This window comes from Lasiodiplodia theobromae (genome assembly GCF_012971845.1).
Source record: "Lasiodiplodia theobromae strain AM2As chromosome Unknown scaffold_23, whole genome shotgun sequence".
Taxonomy (NCBI): domain Eukaryota; kingdom Fungi; phylum Ascomycota; class Dothideomycetes; order Botryosphaeriales; family Botryosphaeriaceae; genus Lasiodiplodia; species Lasiodiplodia theobromae.
In genome coordinates this window covers 14642-31210 of record NW_023336439.1, presented here as the reverse complement: position 1 = coordinate 31210, position 16569 = coordinate 14642, and the positions used below count along the sequence as shown (strand labels likewise).

At 56.3% G+C, this 16569-nt stretch overlaps 3 protein-coding genes across 3 annotated transcripts; 2 read left to right on the top strand and 1 right to left on the bottom strand.

Annotated features, from left to right (window-relative positions):
* Window positions 1-2299: 2299 nt before the first annotated feature.
* On the top strand, window positions 2300-3079 carry LTHEOB_7519 (Nitrogen permease regulator 2 like; the record flags this gene model as incomplete). The annotated part of the gene is made up of 1 exon (XM_035516894.1): window positions 2300-3079. One exon carries the CDS (start codon window positions 2300-2302, stop codon window positions 3077-3079), a length of 780 nt encoding a protein of 259 aa, XP_035371028.1.
* A 2269-nt stretch (window positions 3080-5348) lies between these two features.
* Window positions 5349-9719, bottom strand: LTHEOB_7518 (Ran binding protein; the record flags this gene model as incomplete). Its single annotated transcript, XM_035516893.1, has 1 exon — window positions 5349-9719. The coding sequence occupies one exon, from the start codon at window positions 9717-9719 to the stop codon at window positions 5349-5351; it is 4371 nt and encodes a 1456-aa protein (XP_035371027.1).
* A 5091-nt stretch (window positions 9720-14810) lies between these two features.
* LTHEOB_7517 (uncharacterized protein) lies at window positions 14811-16142 on the top strand (the record flags this gene model as incomplete). The annotated part of the gene is made up of 1 exon (XM_035516892.1): window positions 14811-16142. One exon carries the CDS (start codon window positions 14811-14813, stop codon window positions 16140-16142), a length of 1332 nt encoding a protein of 443 aa, XP_035371026.1.
* Between the last annotated feature and the right edge of the window lie 427 nt (window positions 16143-16569).

Genomic DNA, 16569 nt, shown 5'->3' with positions numbered 1-16569 from the left:
CGGTTCTGCCCTGACGTCACCTGTGTAAAGAATAGCTTTACCTTGGCCCTCGATGAGGAACATTACCGCGCCAACGCAGTGGTTGGCGTCGAAGAGGGTGACTTGGATCTCATTACCGGGCGAGAGCTCGATGGCTGTAGGCGTCTCAAGCGGAATCGTTTTCAGAAGCTTCTTCAAATGCTTGTATGTTTGCACGCGAGATTCGAGAATGCCCTTTGCGAAGTTCATACGATGAGGGTATTTCTCGAGGCGCAAGAGAATCTAGTCAACGAAGTAAGCGGATCAGCCGAGACGACGTGAAAGAAAAGAAAGAAAAGCGATGCGATACAAAGGTCGTGAATGGGCGATCTAGACTAGGTCGCAGGATAGAAGACGAACAAAATGCAGTGTGTGATGGCTTCGCTAATCACACTGAAGATGTATCTCCGGCTGATATCACGACATCCCGATGCAAGGAGTGTGGCTACAATGGCGAACAACGATCGTTATTAGATCATACTCCGCGACATTCAGTCTTCTTTCATAGGATCCGCGCCTAAAGGGTAAGCACTTGCCACTCGGATAGGTGTCTCAAGCCGCCAGGTGGCCCAGGTGCCGTTGTACTGGTGCACCCGGCTGATGGATGTACTATTTTAGGGTTTGTTTTTGGCAGCCTCGCATCACAATCACCGCCGTGGCTTTGATATTCAGGGCCTTCGTCATGGATCAAGGGTGGCTCCGAGGGCTGGGCTCGCACCGATCTGCATAATGGACGTGTCGCAAGTTGCTCGTCCGAGGCTCGGCCTTCTACAGCGGCACAGCAGCGTCTCACGAAGGCAAGCTGCCAGGTGTCCGCGCATCGTCGGCTGGGGCGGATACGTGCCCTCGGCGGGCCGAAAAGCAGGATCGGCGTACACACAAGACGACGACGTACCTCTCGAGTCGCGGGCGAACAGTAGACGAATGGAGATTTTAGGGCCTCCAAACCCTGCAGGTGATCGGAATGGACATGGCCTAGCGACGCTGTCAGTGGGCGTTGAGCGCATGGTGCCCAACTGTGGGCGTCAGGAAGAGGAAACACCGACTAAGGAAGCAGGCCAACGGCGGCGGGTGATGCGTGCTGGCACGGAAGTAGTCGACGCGGACGTCCGGAAACTCTGGGCGCAGTGTCAGGCGGCGTGGCCAGGCTATGTAGGCGCGCGTGGAATGTCACCCACCCGCAACGATGCCGTCGAACGTCGACATGGAGTCAGCTCAGCGCATGTGACGATACGAGACACTGCGAGAGGCTGGGCCGGGTCGGGATGGAGCGCGACGACGCCCGGTCACGTGGGGCCGGAAGATGGAGATGGACGGATAAGACGCCGCGAGGGAATGCCGACGTGGGTGACAGACAGACAATGACAGGCAGACGTGGAACCGACAGGCTGGCGATCCTCAGGAACGGCCGAAGCGCGCCAGAGTTGGGCGGCGCAGCGCAGCGCAGCAGGTAGCGCCGTGTCGCGGCCGCCATGGTTGCGATGGCGGTGCAGCCCGGGCGGCGTCGGGCCTTGGTTTGGGCTGGGGGTGCCAATGGGGTTGGCTGGGGCTGGTCAGCGCAGACGTGTTCATGCAGGGCGAATGTGACCGCCTCTTCTGGCAGGCCGGTCAGGGCGCGGACCGGCGAGTGTTGCAGCACGGTGGCTTTGGATTGCCAGCATGGAAGCTTCTCCGTTGAGGCTAGCGACGGACAGAAACGCGGGAGAAGGGCGCGCGGTCCCTGCCAGGGCTGATGGCGCCGGTGGCGATTGGCCACGATCTTTTGGCCGCGGTCAGATGAGCGTGCATGAGGGCTCCGCCTGCTGCTCACCGCAAAGGTGCCATGGCAGGCACGCCGAACGTGCAGAGCGTGCCAATTTGCAGCTGCCAGCGTGATCCCGGGAGGCTCAGATGCGCTGGCCGCGCCTACATAAACACGCCCGCTGTCGCCAGCGCGCCCGCCGCGGCCTCCTGATTGCGACTCACGGCCTCTTGTTTGTTTCGCCTGCGCCTACTAGCGTCACCCGGCCGTCTCGAGCCTGCTCCCTGCCGCTTAGCCTCCCTTTCGGGTGCATCTGCCGCCCCCAGGAACCCGCAAGAAAAGTCCACTGCACGCCCACCAGCCCAGCGCCGCCTTCGGCCCTTTACCGCACGCCAGCGCCCGGCTTCCTGCAATTTCCCCTCCGGGCCCCAGACATATAGACCGCGCCTGCCTCCTGGCCGCCTGCCGGGCAGTTCTCTTCCCTCCTCCTGACTACTCCCGACATCTCTCCCCCAGCCCCTCCCGGACACCGCCGCCGCCATGCACCGCAAAACGCCCATCTCCGTGCTGGTCTACAACCACCTCTTCCCGAACCCGCGCCCGGAGGACCCCACCTCCTTCTCCGCCCACCTCAGCAAGAACCTGGTCGGCGAGGTCCGCATCGAGACGGCCACCTTCTACGGCTCTCTCGACACCATCGAGGCCCGGTATCCGGGCCTGAACTACTCGCATCCGCCCCACCGCAAGCGTCTCGGCCGCTTCCCCCACCACGCCCGCCTGTTCAAGGCCTTCGACGAGCTGCGCTTGACCGAGACCGAGATCGCGAGCCTCTGCCGCTGGGAGGGCACCCTGTGGGCGCGGCAACGCTACGAGCGTGACGAGGGAATCAAGGTCCTCGACACGACGGGCAACGAGATCGGACCCTGGGTCGACAGGCGGCGGACCCGCCAGTCGTCGCAGATCAAGGTCAAGACGGACATCGAGGTCGAGATCGAGGAGGTCTCCGGAAACGCTCCCGCACAACAACGCCCCCAGCAGCAAGATGAGGACATGATGGACGAGGACAGCGACGAGGAGATCGAGAGCATAGGCATCCCGCTCAACCAGCGGCTCATCGAGGCCGCTGCTCGCCGGGAGCAGGGCGCAACCAACGTCATGATGGATGCCGACTGGGAGAAGTACCTCGAGCGTGCACAGGAGCGGGGCGAGATTGCCGGGACCATGCACTACTCGATACCAGCAGTCCTCTCCCAGGGCGGCGTGCCCACGAATCCCCACGACCGGACAATGCCGCCCGCTCCTCCCTCGGCCCCCGCGTGAGCGTCCGATTCGATCTTTTAACGCGACATCATCTATCTTCCTATGGCTTCTCCGGCAACAATCGGCGTTTAAGCGAACTCGTACCTGCGTGCATTGTCCGCGATCATCCTCAGTATCTTGCATCTTCACATTTACACGGCGTTCTTGAATTTTCAAACGGGCGGCTCTGGAGGCATCATCACGGAACTGGCATCATTTTCTCTCAAGCGATCGGTTTCCGGCGTCAATACCCGTTTCCAATAATTGCTGCTCAATTATCTCTGTTGGAGTATGCCCCCGGGAGGTGTTGTTCTGACGGGTCATGTAATGGCGTTTATGTAGAACTGTTTTCCCCCACATCCAGACTGAGCAGCAACCAGCAACAAATAATACTTTTCTGCCAACACCCTCTGGCTACCAACGTGCGTCTCCAGCAGTTAGCAGACTACAGGGACTCGGCTGATCCTTCCCGCTCGCGCCACTTGCCACCAGCGATACAGAGATGAATTAGTAGATCGACAATTACACAACCCGCACCGTCCCGCTTCCCCTAAAAACTTGCCACTGCACGCATGAAAACCCCATCACCCCGTCAATTTACATACAAAGTCACGGACCATGGTCCCGAGCTGATCTAGCCCAAAATATCCGCAGATCTACAACGCCGTCGCGGACACGGGTTGCCCTTTACCGCCTTTCCACTCTCCTCTTTCCCCCCAATCACCTTCCTTGCCGACCAGGAACGCGCAACGACAAGAGTCGACCCGTCCAGCAGCCGGCATTAACCCAGAGTTCTTCCCTCGACAGCCTTATGTGAGTGAACGCCCGAGAACGCATTGCAACAAGGCCACCAATCACCTTGCCACGTTCACGCCCCGCCCCACCCATCATCCACCCTCGAAAGGCCGACAATTCGGATATTACAACAAGTGGCAAGCGACGAACCCCCCATCGACGCCTCATTCAGCCGCGTGAGGCTGTCTTGGTGTCTGTCAGCGGGTCCATGTGCGGTTTCGCCATTGCTCTGACGTGCATCGTGTTTCCGTGTGCAGCCGCAATGATGAAGCAATGCTGCCGACATCCTGCAGGCAAGACTGACTAAGATTCCCACAGTTCAGCTAGCTTCCTGTACCGGGCAGAAGCGAAAAGTCGTCTGTTCGCCGCTCTGTTTCTCCGAGCCCGCTCCGATGGACGATACCTACAACAACTCTCCTGCAAACAGTCGCGCGGAATGCAGAAAGGGTGTGGTGGACGCGGCAAGGCTCAGAGGCGAGGTGCAGAAAGATAAGGCACGACTGCAACAAGGCCGCCTGTCGGACATCCCCGATCTGCATGCGGGCTGAGGCCACCCCCAAACGAACTGAGTATTCTGACTCCTGTGGGAGGGTCGAGATAAAGTCAGACATGTATGCACGCATGCATTGCAGGCAGCATGAAAGGAGCAGAAGCCCAACAAGGCAGAAGAGATAAGCAGTGCAGGCGGGCAGGCAGCTACCTTTCGGTCAGCTACGAATGCTGCATATTCATGCGTCGCTTGAGTCATTCGGAATAGCAGCTGGATATGTGAGCTTACACGGTGAAATCAAACACAATGTAGCACCAAAGGAACTATCATCTGATTGTATTGGTCTACCTTTGCGCATTTTAGCCTTTTTGTACACGCTAATAATGACTTCTGCTCTTTGTTGCTGCTCAGTCTGCTCCGCATGCCAATCTGAGTGGGCACGCAACCTTGAGAATGTCTCCTAAAGAATCGCCAAAGAAAAAGTTGTCTAAAACAGTACACTCCTTCATCACCACGTCGCCCCGTCACCTGACATACACGGCGTAAAAGTGGATGAACTTTTTTTTTCTGAGTGCCGAGCAATGAAAACCTTGGGTCCAAAGAAATTCCGTATACCCATCCGGACTTATGCATATGCTTAGAGAAGAGAAAGTCCGAGTCGCAAGAGAAGACCAGATATTACGCCCGCCACCGCTATGCACCAATGCAGGAAACACATTAGAGAAATGGGTAATCAGAAAGAAACCGCATGAGGCAGAAGAGCAGATTCGGTTATGGCCAGGCCAGTAAGAGGGCCTTCCATCGTTGAACACGTGGCATGCAACGTGCAGTTGATCGAGATCGCAAGCCTGCACGCCATGACATACAACTTCCAAGAATCGACGGCTACGCGAGGTCCGCACAAGAGTTGACAATGCTGGAAGTTGCGTAGAGAAAAGGAATCCGTCGAGATGGATCCTCCCGCCACTGCGCTCGAGAATAAAGCGTCATGGAAGCCCAAGCAGCCTACGATGACTTGTTAGACTCGCAAGCCTCAACAAACTTGGTGCAGTCGGTATCGTCCTCGAACTTCAGGTACTGCGGCGTGATCTTGCCCTTCTCATCGGGAAGCGGGAAGGTAGCAAACTTTGCCTTGGCTCTCTTGTAGTGAAACGAGGGCTGAACGCGAGTGTTGATCAAAACGCGACCCATCGGTTCAGCCTTGAAGAGGATGCTGACACCGCCACTCTGCTTATGCTTCAGTACACGAACAGGGCCCTTCCCTTGGCTCTCCCACTTCTTCGCGCCTTTCTTTGGATCTTCTTTGATCTCGTCCTCGGACCTGTCAACCAGGTGCATCAGCGTCACAGACTGTATGTCTGTGTCAAAGAGAACGTCGTAGGTGGTCCTGTCTTCATCGGTCAGGGCAGTACGCAAAGAAACTTGTTCCTTATCAACGGTCTGCGCTTCCTCATCCTCATCATTCTCAGCCGCACTAGTCTCGTTCTCTGATGCGCCAGTAGAAACACCGGGAGTGGTGGCACGAGAACCAAAGCCTGAAGCAAAAACAGAACTTGCGCCTGAAGGCGTGGCAGCAGGAGGGTTGAACTTGAAGGGAGAAGCGTCGCTTGCGGGAGGCGTCGGAGCAGGCGTAAACTTGAAAATAGCGCTGGGGGCGGACGAGCTGCCGGTAGCAATTCCTGAGAAGGGATTAGAGCTCGCAGATGACGAGGTGGCTTCCTTCTTTCCGTCATCAGACGGAGCGGGCTGCGAAGTGCCGAACTTGATAGGCGATCCAGCATCGCCGTTCCAGGTCTTCAAGACAGGGCCTGTTTTGGCTCCGCCAGGAAGCTCGTAGCTAGAAGCAGAGAATCCAAATGGATTAGCGGCGGTCGACTTGGAGTTGTCAGTTGATGCGCCAGTGATGCGTCCGAAAAGGCCGCCCTCTTCAGAAGTCTTAGGATCACTCTCGGATGCAGTGTCGTCCTTCGTGATGCGCCCGAAAAGGCCATCGGAACGCTTGGGAGGAGCCGTAGGGGTTGTGCTGCCTTGCTCAGCATCCCCATCAGACGCATCGTCATCGTCTCCATCCTTGTTGCTCTCTTCCTGCGAGAGATGTCCGAAAGGATTGCGAGCATCAGGAGAAGCCTGCCTGCTATTGAGCACCGAGCCGGTGTCGGCGGATGATACGGGCGTAGAAGTCTTCTGTCTCTTGTCTTTTTGGGCTGTCTCGTCCTGCGACTCCTCTTCCTGCTCGTCAGAGGAAATGTCATCCGACTTTCTCTTTGAATCGGGGGTAGTTCCAACTTGACCGAATGTCGGAGCCTTGATGGGAGACTGTGAGAAGAGACTTGGCTTCGCCGGGCTTCCGATGGGGGTAGTGGAGCCAGAAGCACCGCCGCTGGTGCCGAATTTGAAGGGACTGGAAGCAGACGCCGCAAAGAGGTTGTTGTTGGATGATGGGCCGGCTTCAGCATCTGGCGAGGTTGCCGACTCAACATTGCGAAGAGGAGACTGAGCAGGCTTGTTCACAATGCTGTTGAACACGTTGGCAGTGTTCGAAGCGCCGGCAGCGCTGCTATCGTCTTGGCTCGATGGAACCTTTGACTTCTTTGGTGATCCGGCTCCAACGGGACCGTTTCCGTCAGACTCGTCATCAGCCTTACGCTTTCCGTTGCTCTTAGTCAGGGCTTGAGCGCCAGTTGCGATATCAGAAATCGCACTAGTAAGCTTAGTGTAGTTTGTCAGGTATACTTCTGCAATATGCGCATAGCTGCCGTCCTCTGGTGCCATTGACACCCTAGACTTGAACCAGGCATTCAGGGTGCGAATAGATCGGGCAGTCTCGATGTTCTTCAAGTTCATCTTAGACGTGTCAAAGCTAGCGTTCGCAGGAGTCGTGGATGTGGTTTCGGCAGGCTGTGCTGAGGCGGCACTTGACTTGGCAGGACTTCCTACTTTAGTGCTCGAGTTTTCCTCACCAGAAGACGCTCCATTAGCTCTCATAATAGGCGCGGCTGACCCAGTCAATGAAGACGTGGACGGCGTGATTGAGGAGAATGGATTGGAGCTCGAAGTCTTGTCCACTGGCTGGTCTTGCTTGGGAGAAGCAGTCTGACCTAACGATCCGAGTGTAGCCGATGCGCTTGCGCCACCAGAGGCTGCCCTTGCAAACAAATTGGACGTGCTGCTGGGCTGAGAGTCTGTGCTCTTCTGCGTGTCCTTTTGAGCATCCGCATTACCAGAAGCACTCTGGTTTGCGAAGTTGAAGAGATTCGTACTGGGCTTGGCTGGGCTTTGGCCAGTCGATCCAAAGAGGTTTGAACCAACCTTGGGAGCAGCGGATGTAGACTGAGCGAACATGTTCGTCGCAGACGTTGCTTGACTCTCAGCAGTGGCGGACGCATCTTTGTCGGAGTCGGTAGGGGGAGCAGCGTCAGTCGTGGGCTTGAATGGGCTCTTAGCGGAGAAATTGAAGACACCAGCCCCGCTGGTTGAAGGCTGGAAGCCAGACGACTGTGAGAAGATGTTGCTGGCCGAGTCTTTCTGGGCCCCGCTAGGGGTTGTGCTGCTTTGCTCGCTCGTGGTGTTCGCACCTCCAAAGTTAAATGGATTAGACTGGGGCGTAGAGCCGGCGGCTGACTTGGCGAACATGTTAGCTGTCTGAGAAGCGGATTCACTGGATCCCGAAGGTGTGGTAGAGCCAGCAAAGAGGTTGTTCGCAGGAGCCGCGTTAGAGGCGCTGAAGGCATTGGTAGGGGCGGAAGACGTGTTGGAAGTGGAAGCCCCGAAGAGGTTGGTTGTCGGCGCGGACGAGGTGGCGCCTTTGCCGAATAGATTATTAGACGGAGCGGAGGATGCCGTGGAGCCACTAAATAGGTTGCTAGACGGAGCAGACGAAGCAGGGGTACTGCTGAAGATGTTTGATGGCGCGGAGGATGTGGCTCCGCCGAAAGCATTCTTAGATGGCGCAGAAGAAGCGTCGTTGCCGAAGAGATTAGCAGACGGCGCTGAAGAGGCGGTGCTGCCAAAGAGGTTGTTGGAGGGCGCAGATGACGTAGTAGTGCCACCGAAAGCATTCGTAGGACCCGAGGTGGTTGTGCTTCCGAAGATAGTGCCAGTCTGCGGTTGGGAGGTTCCGTCTGAGGTCTTGGCTGAGGTAGAGCTGGCGAAGATGTTTGCCGATGGCGCAGACGAAGCTGTCGTCCCGAAAATGTTAGATGGGGCGGCGGTAGACGTCGAAGCGCCGAACAAGTTATTGCTCGGAGCACTAGACGCTGCTGAGGCGAATATGTTGCTTGCTGGTGCCGCGGAAGAGGTGGAACCGAAGATGCTGCCCGAAGATGCCGGTGGGTTGGCTCCGAACATGTTAGTTGAGCCCGAGGAGTTGTTCGCGAAAACGTTACTCGACGGGTCCGAGGGCTTGCTTGCGAACGCGTTCTGCTGCGTGGAAGACGAGCCGAATACGTTCGAGCTCGGTGCGGACGGCGCGGTATTACCGCCGAAGATGTTGCCAGAAGGCGCGGATGATGAGGAGCCGAAGATATTGCTTGACGGCGCCCCCGCCGACTCGGCATTGCCAAACGCGTTGTTCGCTGGCGGAGCTGAGGCAATGCTGCCGAATGGGTTGCTTGCACCGGATTGGTTGCTACCAAACGTGAAAGAGGAGGAGAAAGCGCTGCCACCGGCATTGTTATTGTTGTTCGTTGCGTTCTGCGACGCGAACGGATTCGAGGCGGGACCAGCACTGAAGTTGAAACCGCCGCTTGGCGGCGCAGGTGCGAATCCACCGAAGGCGTTGGAGCCGGGCTGCTGCTGAGCCGCGGGTGGAAAGCTCTGTGAGCTAGTCTGTTGGTCAATGTTGTTAGTCAAGTCGACATCCATAGAGCTGAATTCATCGAATGAGTCTTGGATTGCGGAATCAGATGTGAACAAGTTTAGGGTCTGTTCCTGGGCTTCAGAGGCTGGAAATCCGGACGGGTAGACGCTTGGCGCCTCAGAGGCGACTTCGAACGGGGCCTGAAACTGCGTCTGGACTTGAGGGTCTAGAAAGCCCGAAGGGTCAAAGTCTTGAAGTCCAGAGGCATCTGCCTGAGGGCCTGAGAAACCGAAGTCTGAGGGTCCAGAAGGGACTGCGAATTGGTTCGCAATTTGAGCTTGAAACTGCGCCGGAGGGCCAGCGCTTGATGATTCAGAGGTGAATTCAAATGGCGCTGTATCCTGAGCCTGCGTTGGAGGATTGGCGCTTGATGGCCCGGCTGTGAATGTGAACGGAATTGTATCTTGACCCCGCGCTGGAGGATTGGAGCTTGATGATCCGGATGTGAATGTGAACGGAGTTGTAACCTGAGCCTGCGCCGGAGGGCGATGAGACTCGGAGGGGCCCGAGGCGTCCATGCTGAACGTGAAGGGGGCCGGGGTTCCAAATGTGAATTCGAATGGAGCAGAAGCTGAAACTTGAGCTGGCGGCGCTGAAGGACCAGAGCAATCCGGAACCGCGGGGCTGAGCGCGAATGGCGCTGGAGGGCGAGCGCCAGCTGGAGGCGGAACGAGCCTTCTTAAGCGCCTCATTGGCGTTCGGGTGGAACGCATGATTGCAGCTTGGAGTTTCGTTGCGGGGTGCGGGGATGAGTGCGAGGCAATGCAAGAGCTTGGTGTGGTGTTGTCGAAAGGTGCAGAGGGAAATGGGGAAGATGGTGGTGGGTAGTTGAGTAGAAAAAAGGACTTACCGAGCCTGCGACACGCGGGCGGCCCTTGAGCGGCTTCAGCCTGCGAACAATAGCATCAGCATCAGAAGTGAACGTGACAGCAAAACATGCCCGCCTCCCCCACAATGCAGAGCCGCGTCAACAGCACGCAACCAATGGCGACTCTACGCGCTCCGCACCTCACATTCAAGCAACGAATCCGCACTTACTTTCTCTTTGCCAGCTGCGCAGCTGTAGCCTGCCTAGGCTTATCGTCCCCCGACAGCTCATTCGACCCATCGCCGAAAAAGTTCCCTTCCTTGCTCAACTGCTGCGTCGCGCCGCGCTTCGACATGTTGACACGCGCGCGCTACGAGTGTTCGACCGGCGACGTTCTTCTGGCTCGCGGAGGTTTCAACGCTACTCGGGTGCGTACGAGTAGCAACGCGCTCCCATACGCGACGGACACACGGGTGGGCGGGATGTCAGTGGCGATGCGCGTGTCTGTTGACGGTCAGCGCCTCGGCTCGGGTGCAAGAAGGTTCCACCTTATATACCTAGGCCCGACGCGCACTGCTTTGCGAACCTGCCGGGTTGCTATGGGCTGCCTGTCAGGTGACTCGAGGTTGCGGCGCACAACGTCGCGTCTGAGAGATGATTTGAACTCGCTCGCGCAAAACAGAGGACGCGATGGTAGGGGCGCCGGATGTATGAGGTCGGTCGGCTCGCAAGCGTCATGGAAATAATTTTCGCCGCCGCCCCCCTGTCGCCCCACGGACACACCCAACCCGCACACCTTCAATGCCGTTTCCACGCGACAATCACCAGCCAAGCCTGCGTACTTGCTTCTATGTGAATGCAGAGTCCAGTAGATCTGGACTGGGCTCCATTAGCCCTTCAGCAAAGTATAGGGCCTCATGTAGCGACCCATCATTGCAGCCCCGACACCCACATCCACCCGCGAGGCTCGATTAATCAACTAGATTCAAGATCCTTTGAGCTGCAAGTGGGTGCGGGATGCTCTTTGTGAAGTCAGGCGCATGGTCTCATTAGTCGTAGCCGCACAGCTGGCGATGGCATAATACCTCGGAAAGAAATGCGCATTGTGGTTCCTATTGAAATTGGCAAGACAAAGACATCAAAAGTCTCTAAGCTAACCCTGCAAAGAAAGCCCCAAGTGGAAAATCGATTGAAATGACGAGGCTCGTCGTCACTTCGAACTACGAATATAGACTAAGAAAGAGTGTATAGTCTCTCCACCTATGCTTGCTCGAGGACGCGACGGGCAACGAAGTCACCGACCTTAAACTTTCGAGCCTTACCTCGACTAGAAGGAGTAGGGATTTAGGAAACTCCTAAGTGACCCTAGCTATTCTTCAAGTTTTTCTCAGATGAGAGATTCTCCTAGTCAAAAAAAAAAAGGGGGGGGGGGGGGGGGGGGGGGTGGATTGGTATTTCTAAGAAATTTATGCGGTCGGCAAGTTGGACACGTCTTTGGTTTTAACAGCGGAGAACTCTGTTCCTCTCGGTATCTAGACATAGAACAAACGATATCATTATATTTAATATTTCAGGTAGAGCTATCTCTAACGAAACCTCAAGATAACGTCTTGACTTCCGCGCATCATGAGAGCCCCAGTGTTCACAAGGAGTCTTTTGGTAAGAACGATCGCCACAACGGTTATGTATTTATCGATCCCGTTATTAGCTTTGTGCTTTACAAGAATATCCTTCTTATGCGCAGCTTTATTTCCATTTCATTTGTTAAGATCAATGTATTAAGGAGTAAAAATCTATCCAAGTAGGTTGTAGGAGATCCGGTCTTTCTGTACCATTGCAAAGAAGAGTATGCGTCTTCCACGGGTGTAGAAGAAGCGAATTGAATCCAGGAAATAGGCGCTAGCTTCGAGACTGTAAGGTAAAGTCATTTGCAAACAGAGGGCCCAACCACCCATGGAAGGTGCAATATCTGGCTCAGAATGTTGAGTTGTTTCGCGACACACTTGCTGTTTCTCACCTGGCTAGCACAAGAGAAAGCGTTCCACCATTAAGATCGGATTATTTACTCCTGATAAGATAGCGGGCCGTTATGTGCCCTAAAAATAAATGTCGAGTCCCAACGTCCCAACATTCGGGTCGCAACTGGATCAAAAGGAGGTCGCAGGTTAGACTTCTCAGTGAGAATCCACTATGCCTAGTGAACGCTACCACACGCCACGATATACATAATCGGTGTCTGAGAGATGATTGGAGAACAAGAAAAATGAAGCACTCGACTGTACTGCTCCATCGGCAAAGGTATGGCAACAGCATTGTTCATAGCTGGATGGTGGTTGTAGAGTTTGATAAAATTGTAGAATGATGTTATTGGTAGTATTATGTACGCTTACGCATTTAATATCGACGTTGCTCTTAAGTGGAACCAGTACGGACAGAGGGGCGTATCATTGTGCGAGATGGGGCAAATGTCAAACACCCATGTTCGCTACTCCGCACACGCCGCCATGAGCGACAGGCTTGTACTCATTTCAGATTCACAAGTTAGAAGCCTAGCTTGGTCTCATAATTCCAGCCTACGAAGCCCAGAGTTCCCCAGCCGACTTGCATGGTCCATGCAACCAAAGAGTACCTTGTGCCGATCCACGCGGAGCCAGATTCTACACGTCATACCTAAGAACAACGCCAAAATACAACCCTGCTTTTCGACCCGCACATGCGGGTGATCTACAGCCACGATTGCGTCGAATACGGTTTCTCGCAGGATTTTATTCGCGTGGCACCCCACGGGGCGCCAGAGCGACTTAGTGTACTAGCAGTTGCAAAAATCGGGTCGTTTGACGCAAAGTCGAAACGGGGACCAAGCATGTCATGGCAGGCTGTTTATGCGATTTGTCTCGAGGTCCTGGTTCAATCGCGGTAGTAGCTGATCCATAATTGCTGGGACCAGATGCCGTCCTGCTTCTACTTCTCCTGTCTGGCCATGTACTTGCACAGTATCCGTTGTTTCTGACCTTTCTGGCGGATGATTGATAAGATGTCGCCGTAGCGTGCGCAATTGCGGGGAGCCGGGTTAATCTGGAGGAAACTGCTGTAGGCCATCGGCATGCGGGGCTCTGTCTGAGACGTATGGGGATTGCTGTTGGAAAGGAGCATGAAATGTGTATCCGGCATCAACGACCAGATACCGAGGCAGCGGGCTTGCAAATGCGGCCCGTCCTTGCAGTGGGGCTCCCTAATATTGATAGGGAGTATTATTAGCTTGGGGGTCAAAAGCAGACGCTGATCACGGGGGGCGTTATTGCAGATTGCGCGGCAGATCCCCCTGACGTCCGAAGCACGCGAAATGACAGCCTGCCGCAGGCATCCGACAGTAATTTCGCGATTGCGATCAGCACAGTTGGAGGAAAACGTTTTCGAATGTTGCTTGTGTTAGAAAGGGCTCGCCGACCTAAGGAAGACGCCATCCAAACATCAGAAAGCAGACGAATGCAGAAAGCTGTTGGGAACATCGCCAAGGCCGACGCAGCCTGCAGTTGTGCTCCCATGATAACAGCGGCATTACTATGACAAGGGACAAATCCACAAGCAGTGTCTTCCCGAAACACTCCTTTCGCGGGTAGTTGAATCCAATGTGTACTTGCGCTTTCTAAGTCTTCTGCGACCTACTATGAGCGGCCGCTCGTCAGCCTTACACTATGATAACCGACGCCATGGTCCATGTGCGGGGGTGGTTGAGACAGCCGGTTTTTGGGTGGAGTGCAGCGCAGTCGCAGATTAGTGCCGGACGCGTCGAGCGAGCGGTGGCTGACCGACATACGCCTCGTCGACCAGGGGGCTGAGCTGCTGACGGAACTGATATGGCCGCCGGCCTGCGCCGCTCTCGGCTTCCAAGCGACCACGGCCAAGCAACTGAAGCCGGCCTGTCATGGTGCGTCACGGAAGGCGCGTTGTGGGCCGCCGAAGCTCAAGGCCTCTTTCTCGAACTTCACGGTGGAGTCAGGTGGAGATCGATCTGGGTCCGTGCGCAAAAGAAAAAGGCGGTAAATTGACTTGCTCGCGACACATGCTTGCGGCGCTCCATGAAGGCAGCACAGGAGAGCGTGACAGAGTTCGCATGAGCCGCAGCGGGCGCTTGACGTTTCTCCCGCCCGTCGTCGACCACAGATTGCCGAAGCGCAGATCTCGGGCTGGTGTGCCAAGGCGCACCGCAGGCGCGATAACGGGTGAATTTATGGCAGGCACATGCGGTCTTCAGCTGCGCAAATGAAGAAGCGGGGCCGGAGAGGGGAAAGAACGCCCCCCGCCTGAAGGTTCCACGGCGGGCGGTGACCAGGCTCTTGGGGCGCCGGTCGATGAAACGCTGTGCCGCTGCGCAATCGTGCACTATGGGCGAGTATTTTACTCATATTGCGGCGCTCTCGGGGCAGATTCTGGCCCTTCTCGATTGCGACCGCCTGTCTTCCCATCATCTCCCGCTCTTGGAAAGAACGCGCCGCGACGGCGCGGGGCTCTGCCGTCTTAAGCAAGCTATCCTCGTCACCGGTCCACAGAGCGGTGTCTGGTTGTTGCCGCCAGACACAGCCTATCCTCGCTCTCGCCTATCCGCTCTTTCTCAGCACGCCAGGACCCGACGCGCCTACCACATTGCGCAGTATTCACTGGCCCCCTGACGCTTCCTCAAAGGCCGACGAGACTCCACCGATCCCGCATCCGTGTGTTGCGCATATTACAACATGCTGCGGTGATATTTGTCTTGCGCGACGACTCTCAACTCCTTCGGCGCTGACCGCAGACTCACAAAATGGCACCTCACCACCTCCATTTACGACCCGTACGAACGGCATCGCTGAATCGGCATGCTCCCTCGCCCACTAGCGCTCCGACGAGCGCTCCTAGAGAACTTTGCGCAACGACTTCTTCCAGCGCGATATCATCAACACACGCGATATCAGGACGACTTCATAAGCGCGGAGGCAGTAGCAACTCGAACAGTTCCTTACCAAGCCCTATCCGGTCGCACTCACCCGATATCTCGTCCCTGCCTTCCGGCGTTGGACAAGACGAAGGCCGCCGTAGCCTCGACCTTGCCGTGCACTCCGCCCGCAAGCTGCGCCCCTACCTGCGCAGGCTCCACACTCGCGACGATGTCTCTCTCGACCTCTCGGTGCCCGCGCCGGACCTGGACAGCCCGTCAGGGCTGGGCATACACGAATTCCGTGCTCCGCCACGATCTGCCACCGACGTTACGTTCGCCGCGGCCGCTGCCAGACACCGCCACGTCCACAACCGCTCGACCAGTGGCAACTCGGATTTGTCCAACTCTAGCGGGCGCCGACAGCCTACACAGCCTACCTTCCTGCGAAACACGCCGCGCCAGTTCAGCGACCTCAGCGAGCATTCTCAACCACCCTCCATCTACGACGAAGACTGCATTGCCGAAGCTGGCGACATCATGTCCGACGACGAATACCTCTACCGCCAACACGCCTACGACCCTCGTCGCCGGTCCGGTTCCATGTCCTCGACGCCCAATGCGCCTGCGCCGCTCCACTCGGCGTCAACCGGTTCCGTCAGTCGCCTTGGAAGCCGGTCACAGACCAGTCTCTCGAACCTGTATGACCCTGCTCGGCAAAGACGGGACACGATGAGGTCAGAGACGGCGACTTCGCCCAGTTCGCGTACATCTCTTGATAGAGCAATTGGCTTCGTACGCGGACGCGAATCACCCGTGGACCCCGCATCGCGCGCCGCATCAATCCGCGCGTTGCGCGCCGAATTCCAGGCAAAGGAAGAGGCCAAGGAACGCAAGGCGGAGAAGGAAGCGGCGAAGCGGCGGGATCGCGAGGAGCGGAAGCGTGCCAAGCTGGAAGAGCGGCACCCCGGAAAGCCGGAAATGGAAGAGATCAACGAGAAGGCCGACTCCACCGTCGACGCTGGAGAGTACTCGTCAGCTCCTTCGAGTAATGCAACAGCACACAACAGCGGCCTGCCGCCCTACGTCCTCCAAAGCAGCGCACCGAAGCCGCAGAGGAGCAACACAGCGGCCAAACGACCTCGGCCCCGGGTGAAGAGCCGGTGGGCAACATTCGTTGCGTGGTTCCGCACGCGGCTGCTCCGGCTGAAGTGCATATGACGACCAGACTCCGGGAGTCATTACGACAGTTTCCTAAAGCGGTTATACCAAAGGGGTGCAAAGCGCTCATAGGGCACAACCAAGGTTTGGATGCATCGAGCATAGTACATGCGTTCCGCGGCGTTGGGTATCATCTTTCTCAAGCATCATCCCGGGTCTAGGAAAGGGTTTCTTCTATCATTCTCTGGTCCGCGGCATTGTCTCAGCATCAGTGCTCACTGGCGTTCACATTTCATATTTGCATTCTTGTGACATACATTGGAAGCGTTTGGCTTGTCATTTTCTTTTTCTTTCACTCTGCTGCACACTACAGCGAGGCGTTTTCGGCAACGGGGGGTTTCGCTCACTTCTGGTCCTTCTCCCCGCAAAAAGGGCAGGGCATGCATAGCACGCATACTTGGGTTGGCACATTTGAATCGATTTGATA